Here is an 8,321-nt window from a genome sequence, read left to right as displayed (position 1 = left end):
AGATATATTCTGTGTTGTACTATTCTCCCCAAACAGAAAACTAAGTAAACAAGTAGGAGGGGGAAAAAAATGTTTGATAAGTCACAACTTTCTTTTTAAAAGTTTGACTCTTTTTTTTTTTCATTAATAAAAATTTGAGAGTGAATTCCCAAATGATTCAGAGGCACTTGGCCTATGTTCTCATTGGTGCATTAAATTTTATGTCTTTATAAAATATTTGCTAGTAGAAGTTGCCAGGAAAATGCAAGCATCTTAGAGATGACGAAGCACTTGCTCATTTTTAGTTTTCCTGTTCAGTGGAAGAAGTTAGATCAGGAAAGCCAGAAGAGTTGTCTTTGCCCATTGTGCATCTGTCCCACTAATTATGTGCAGATCTTAATGTCTTCTATCGAGTATCCGCTACGACCGTCTACAAAAGCAAGGCAGAGTTGGGAGGGTTAGTGATTTGGCACCATATTGCTAAAGGGACCCATACTTTCTGCATTCTGATCCAAAAAGTCTAGCTGTATAGTTTTCCTCAGCTCTCTGTGCCTTCCAGCAAAAATTCATGTTGACTTCCGTTTCACTCAGTTCCCATAATTGGCGGAGATTAATGTAACAGTTCCTATCAGTGCAGCAGCAAGCAGGTTCAAAATTGCTTTTTGCCATTTTTATATTTAAGAAAGTTTTGTAGTCTGTTAGGTCCCAGAGACACCAAGCTGAAGCATAGATTCCTATTTCAGTTACTAGGATCTGTTGTCTAATTAGAAGTTTTTCTCATAAAGATGTTTGCTTCTGCTTGATAATAAAAGGTATTTATGAGAGCCACCAAATTAAGTTGCTTTTTTTTTTTTTACTCTCTCAAGGAAAGGAGCTCCAACAACTTCTCTCATTAGTGTTGCTGTCACAAAGTAAGTATGTGTGGCTTTCTTTTTCCTGGGTATGGAATAAATCTCTAAAGGGTGATTGGTACTGAATTTTTAATCCAATGTAAAAGTGTCATATTTAAGTGTAAGATTTGGATAATTTCTCCATTGGGTGTAGTGTGTAGTAATATTATTTTGTTTTGCAGTTTACAGAGCTCTTTTAGAGTCATATTGTTTAACTCATTGGAAACATGCCAGGTATTGATATAAATATTGAAATTGAACTCTTATAAACATTTTTGTCACTTGAAAGTAAAAACAAATCCAATGGAGAGGAAATTTTCTTGAACTTTAGGGGCTATACTTTACAACTTTATTCAATGTATGAATGAATGGTTTTGATTTCTACCTAGTTAATATTTTTATTGCTTTTGTTTAATAGACTGTTAGGAAAACAGAAAGAAATGGTTACTATACTAATCCACAGATTCTTCTCACATTATCTAAAATGTATTTTATCTTTTTATTGAAAGATTTTTATTTACTCATTTGAAAACTCGACAACACTGATTTTGTCATAAAGTCAGTGTTATTAATGTATCATTCTAGAATTTAGAGAATCTATACAAGAGAATGTGTCCCCATGCAGGGCAGTGATGCATCCTTCGTGCTCTGCTGGTCCCATCATTTGTATTCTCTCATTTAAGTGTTGGTAGAGAGCATGTGGTGGAGTCTATATGTAAGAGGGTCCTTAATGTCAGGTCATTTAGGGACACTGGTTTAGGAATTGAAAGATGGGCCGAAAAATAGAGTAGTGTTCTTTAGTATTTACTTGAAAGGAATACATGATATTGAGGAAAATATCTCCTTCAAGCTGACGTGTTCGAATTAAATATTACATAGAACTCTGATATACAAAACATATAAAAATGATGATTCCCCAGGCAATTTTCTTAAAATTAAAAACAACAACAATAACAATTAATGTGGTCATAGTAAACTGGCTTACCAATTGTTAAGTGATTGATTTAAATACTATTAATTTTGCTATTAATTTCAATATCAAAGTTATTGTTGCTTTGAGCTTTTTTATATTACTTTAAACAGTTTGAAGGGTTTGAAATGTTCATAGAGGAACATGGCTGATATTTTAGATAATTGAGAATATTATAAGATTTTGTAATGGAAGACAAGTCAAATAATGCTAAATTTTGCCAGGATTAAACAAGGGTGCTGCCGTATCTACTGGGAGTTCTTAAATTCAGCTGATTGTTCGGCCTCATAAGAGGACCACAGGCCACATATCATACCTCTGTCTATTCAGAAGGACAGAGGACAAGGACGTAGTTTGCCAGGAGGATAGCTTCAGGCATTCCTCTTCGATCTGTGTCTGTAGGGCTGAGGAGATAAGATCTATAGTGCACAGTGTGGAGGTCGCCCTGGTTGAAAAGCCTAATGCTCCACAGGAGCCAAAATGTCTTGTAACAATTTTATAGGTAGAGCTTCTAGCTACCCACAAGGGACACGCAGTTACAGGAGCCACTGCACTCAGGGAAGGCCAAAAAGTATGAGGTTCCTGTTTCTAGCTCTTGGGTAGTTATCCCAGTCCAGATGCAGTTGACCAGTCAGGAGTCATTTTTATCATAAGCCACATTGTCTGTGTGGCATTGCTGACATTGATATTTATCAGGTAACCTGGGGAACAAAACTAAAGAGTTAACTTAAGTTCAGATTCTCTCACATTAGGGGAAAAGGGTTTTGTTAACCTTTACCTACAGGTACAAAGCAAAATCCCTACCTTTCAGGAGCCGTCAGCCCACTTGTGTAGACAGGGTGTGTATACCACAAGTTCCTGGAAGGAACTATGCGACCTGACACCTGGTCTCAGACATGACTACTGCAGTACATAATCTTCAGTTAGGGGGGAAAAAACCTGCTATAAAGGACATTTTTGGGGACACTTGGAGAATTTACTTAACACATGGCAATGGTGTCTCTTTTACGTGAGTGTAGGATTCGGATCTTTTTGAAATTTAAACAAGTTAGAAAGTATCCAGCAAGTTGGGATCATTGATCAAAGAGAGACCTTTATTTTCTTTAGGCTTGTGCTCCTCAGGAAGCTCAGAATGAAAGGAAGGACCCTGTTTCTGAGAAACTGGAGCCATTTTTTATAACTCAAAATCAGATTTAACTAGCATTGAACTGCATTTATTATTTTGGCTCTAACAGCATAAGTTGTAGGAGACTAATTAAGAAAAAACTGGCTTATCCACAGTCCTTTAGCTTGAAAGGTGCCGAATTCTCCTGACTGAAAGGCTTGGTGTGCTCCTGAACTTCTGCAGGGCTTTGCGGGCAGGTCCAGCTCCCTCTGCTGTATCTCCTCAGCACCTGTTCTAAGTTTTGGGGTCCTTTTTCCCTTTTCATCCTGTACCACTTCTCTGGCTGCCTCTGCTTTGCAGAGATGTATTGAAACCTCTGATTTGCTGATGGGAACACCCTTTCATTTTTCCCTTTCTAGGTTTTATTCCTTATTCCTTTTTTTATTTCTTTACCATCATTTTAATGAATTTGTAGTGAGAGACCAAAAAAACAAAAAATGCCCTATGATCAGTCTACCGTCTTGAAATCAGATATGTTCATCGTTTGGCAGAAAATACTTGAAAACAAGGGATCACTTGAACTACCTGACCAATGTTTTATGTCTTTTATTTATTTTGCATGCTTTTTTTTTTTTATTTTATTTTTATTTTTAAGATTCTTTTAGGGGAAAAAAGTTCTGCTTTTAAGGGTTTGAAAACCTCATCTCTATTACATGAGGAGAACCCCAGGCCTAGATGTTTGAGGGGTGGGAGAGAGAATTGAGAAAGGAAAGTCAGGTTTTTAAAAAAAGTCTTAGTTTTTAAAAAAAATCCTAAGAAATTAAATTGCTCCTCTACTTAGTAGTAATTGCCTTTTATTTTCTAGGATAATAGCCAAGGTTTTGGAGGACAACAAGCTGCCTGGTGCTATTTGTTCCTTGACTTGTGGTGGAGCAGATATTGGAGAATAACTAAACCCAGTACAGCTGAAGTGAGAATGGTTTTTTGGAATCATCATTATTATGGACCCCACTGGCTTTATTAACACATAGCCTCTGTTGGAGGATGAGTAAGAATCGACTTTTTAATTGTCCAGAACTACTATTGTAAGGTGTTTATATCCTAACTGCTGTAATGGTGGGCAGTCCATTACATAGCCTCTGTTGGAGGATGAGTAAGAATCGACTTTTTAATTGTCCAGAACTACTATTGTAAGGTGTTTATATCCTAACTGCTGTAATGGTGGGCTTCCTGACACTGGATTTATAAAGATGCTTACTTACAAAGCAAAGCCGTGGAGTAGTAATCTGGTGTCTCATCAGAACCTACAACCTCACTTATTGTCTGGGTGACCAAAAAAGAAAACCCTGGGGATATAGTCGCTTTATTTAAATTTATTGTTTTTTAAAAACCGTCATATAATTCACATACCGTAACATTCTCTCTTTAAAAATGTACAATTTAGTGGTTTTTAGAATATTCACAATGTTATACAACCATCACAATTCTCTTATTCCAGAACATTTGGGTGGGGGGGAGCAGTACCAAAAGGAACCTCCTAACTATTAGCAGTTACTTCCCATCCCTCCTTCCCCTAGCAACCAGTAATCTACTTTCTGTCTCTATGAATTTGCCTGTTTGGGACATTTCATAGAAATGGAATCATGCTACATGTAGCCTTTTATGTTTGACTTCTTTCACTTAGCATAATATCACAGCCTCTTTTTAAGCTGGAACTGACTTTATAATTGCTCTGAACTGTGATGAAAGGTTATTACCGGCTTAGACGTTGATTAGGTGAGGTTTCATAAGGATCAAGTCTTATAACCCATACTGGTGTGGTTAAAACGTTAGTCTCCCACGTATAGTGTGCATAGTGAAGAATTAGTTAAATGTCATTTAAAACATGAGTATTCTATCCTTCGACCAACTCTGTTCTTCCAGTCCCAGCATTGGAGTGGTTCAGATAGTCGCATTAGTGTACAGGTGTGCATTAAGGAAAAGCTGCTTTGGGTATCAGTGCTCATGTTTGCTGAGTTGAAGCTGGGGAGGCCTACGTGGGTGGATTCATCAAGCTATTCCTGCCCTACATTAGTCTGTTGCCGTGGCAGTCCCACTTGGCCCACACTAAGCCCTTTGAAGCACTGAACTATGAACAAAGAAGTTCCAGTCAATAATGTCTAGTCTGCTCTCCCTAGAAGCTACTGGAAATTCTAGCACAGCCTTTATATGTTAGTTTCCACGTGGAATACTTAGGATGTTTCCCTGTAGTCTTTAGATTTTTAATTCTTAGAGAAATTAGTAGTTGAAGAGCCTGCAAAATAACTGGGATGCTCATCAAGGCAATGTAAAGGTTGTATTGTGCAGTCACCTACTCAGTATAGGAAGGACTTTCTTCCTTAACTAATGATGTCCTTGAGGTGATTTAAGTTGATGGAGAGCTCACAGAACATGTTAGCCTATTCTGCTGTGTGGTTCTACTTGTGAAAATCTAGTTCATTTTCATGCAGACTTTCCCTTGATTCCTTGGGAAAGACTTTCTCATATCTTTGACTGACTGCCTTTCCAAGGGCCCATGCCAGGATACCATTCGTGCTGTCGTAGCTGGGTTTCTGTGCTTGGGTGACTATGTCTGTCCCCCTGCAGCACAGCAATGGCCAAAGATGAACGGGTGAACCTGCTGTCCTTTACTGGGAGCACTCAGGTGGGAAAACAGGTGGCCCTTATGGTGCAGGAGAGATTTGGTAAGTGTTGGCTTTCTCATGAGGATTTTAGTTTCCTCGGGTATAATGCGAAATCTGAAAGTTGGGTTTTTTTCCTGATTCTTTTCATGGAGACATTATCCATGTTTATTTGAAAGTACAAGTAAATGAGAAAAAGTATAGTTACTAGAGGGTTAATAGTAGGGAGATCACAAATATAAATAGCATAATTTGGAAAAGGATGTCATTTTCCCTCTAAATAACTTTGGGAGTTGTTAGTATATATAGCGGCCATAATAGTCATACCCTTTGGCCCTGACCCGAGTAGATAAGCAGTAGTTAATCAACAATCAATATATTCAACACTAGAGAAGTAGCTAAATAAAATTTGGTACATCATCATGATGGAATACTGTGCAGTGATATTTTTTAAACAGCTCCTAATATTTAGGGGTAAAGTATAAGATTTTAATCAGAAAAAAAGCAAAATGAATTAGCTAATATGATCTCAACTAAATATAAATGCACAGGAAAAAGACTGGAAGGCACTCTACTAAATTATAAAGAGAGATTTCATGGTCACCTATGGACCATAGCTTTTTGCCTGCTTGATGCTTTTTGCTCTTTAAAAAAAAATAATTTTCTACAATGAGTGTAATGGTAAAATATATATAACATAAAATTTACCATTTTAACCATTTTTAAGTGTGCCTTCGATGGCATTAAGTATATGTACATCGTTGTGCAACCAACACCATCATCCATCTCCAGAACCAGTTTTTGGCTTCCCAACTGAATCTCTGTACTCGTTAAAAACGAATTCCCCATTTCTGCCTTCCCCTAGCCCTTGGCAACCACTATTCTACTTTCTGTCTACAGATACGACTACTCCAGGAACCTCCTATAACTAGAACAGATGCAATATTTGTTTTTTTGGTGACTGGCTTATTTCACTAATGTAATGTCTTCAAGGTACATCCATGTTGTAGCGTGTGTCAGAATTTCTATCCTTTTCAAGGTTGAATAATTTTTCATTTTATGCATATACCTCATTTTGTGTGCCCATTCATCCCTTCGTGGACACTTGGGTTGCTTCCACTATTTTGCTGTCGTGAAAGATGCTGCTATGAACATGGATGTGCAAATATTGATTCAAGTCCCTACTGTTACTTCTTTTGGTTATCTACCCAGAAGTGGAATTGCTAGATTGATCATATGGTATTTCTGTGTTTAATTTCTTGGGAAATGGCCATACACTTTTCCATAGTGGCCATACCATTTTATAGTAACTCTTTGGGTTTTGGGGGGCATAATTTCAAACTTACAGAAAAGTTAGAAAACACACAGGTAATTCCAGGACACCATACCCTTTAACCAAATTCACCAGTTGCTTATTTTGTCCATTGGCTTTATCATTTTCTCTCTCTCCAGCAACATAACACACACATATTGTGGTCGCATATTATTTTTGAACCATTTGGAGAAAGTCAAAGGTATTGTGTTACTTTATCACTAAATATTTCAGTGTATTTCCTAAGAACAAATACAATTTGTCTTGTAACCATGGTATAATTATTAAAATCAGGAAATTTGACATTGTAATGCTAAAACACATTAAGTGTGTTTTAATCAGAAAAAAAAAAGCGTACTTTGGATAGGCTATGATTTGAGACCATCTAGCAGTATGCATTAAGTACTAAAAGAGGCACTATTTTGTGTTTGTGTGTTTTTAAAGGGAGAAGTTTGTTAGAACTTGGAGGAAACAATGCCATTATTGGTAAGGCTGCCTTTTGTTTTTGTTTGGTTTTCTGTTCAGAATATCTTCAGTGGCTGTCTTGAACATATAAACTTGTTTAGGAGCTCATGCATTCTACGTTGTGTGTGCTTAAGGCCTAATTTCCATGTTTAGGAGTTTTACTTATGAGACAGGACATAGTGGTTTGAAGACAGATAACTAGGAAGGAAAGGTGTTCGTGTTTGGAAAATGTAACATGGGCTTGGAACCTGTGTACGAGGCTTCCTAATGTGATATTCTGTCTTGTTTTTCCTTTTCCTATTTTCTGAAAACTGGCCGTGTCTGTCTCTAGAGTAAGTAAGTAACTCTTAAGTGACTCGCTGATTGCATTAGATTTCAAAAACATTAGTTTGTCTTCAGTGGAACGTTTAGTGCTTTTATACTGAGAAGGAACACTTCCTTAAGGCATTTTAATCACTTACCTAGATAAGCTTAGAGATTACCTAATTCTCTTTTTCAATTATTTGGCACAAAAGGAAATAGTCTACCAGTGTAACTAGATAATATAATGACCATCAGTAATAAAAACATGGATTTTGTGATAAAAAGCAAATCTTACTAATTTGTATATTATCATCATCACATTTAAATGCCTATGTATTTATGGTGTACACCAGAAGTTTAAAAAGTATATGATGAAGGGTTTGTTCTAGATGAACTTCTAATCTAGTTAAAGAGAAGGTTCATTTAAAAATATAGATAGCACTTATAGTGGGCACCAGGTATTTGCCAGTACTGTGCTCAGCTATTTCACATGCAGCGTTTCATTTAATGCCCACAATGATCCTCTGAGGTGGATATCATTGTTAATCTTGTTTGAAGGTTACACTCTGAGGCTTAAGTGATAATGTGCCTGAAGTGACAGGCTAGCAAGTGACAGAACCAGCATTTGTATCCTGGC

The 8,321-nt window shown here is 37.0% G+C and overlaps 1 protein-coding gene across 1 annotated transcript in view; it reads left to right on the top strand.

Annotated features, from left to right (window-relative positions):
* ALDH7A1 (aldehyde dehydrogenase 7 family member A1) overlaps positions 1-8,321 on the top strand; it is a 33,725-nt gene that overhangs the window by 10,888 nt on the left and 14,516 nt on the right. The window contains exons 6-9 of the mRNA XM_025047773.1: positions 818-890; positions 3,810-3,886; positions 5,569-5,667; positions 7,361-7,402. Of these exons, the coding sequence (XP_024903541.1) occupies positions 818-890; positions 3,810-3,886; positions 5,569-5,667; positions 7,361-7,402 (291 nt within the window). The remainder of the gene's footprint in view (positions 1-817; positions 891-3,809; positions 3,887-5,568; positions 5,668-7,360; positions 7,403-8,321) is intronic.

Source organism: Pteropus alecto, unplaced genomic scaffold, assembly GCF_000325575.1.
Source record: "Pteropus alecto unplaced genomic scaffold, ASM32557v1 scaffold20, whole genome shotgun sequence".
NCBI lineage: Eukaryota > Metazoa > Chordata > Mammalia > Chiroptera > Pteropodidae > Pteropus > Pteropus alecto.
Note: the sequence above shows the minus strand (reverse complement) of the source record. Positions and strands in the feature narration are given on the sequence as shown.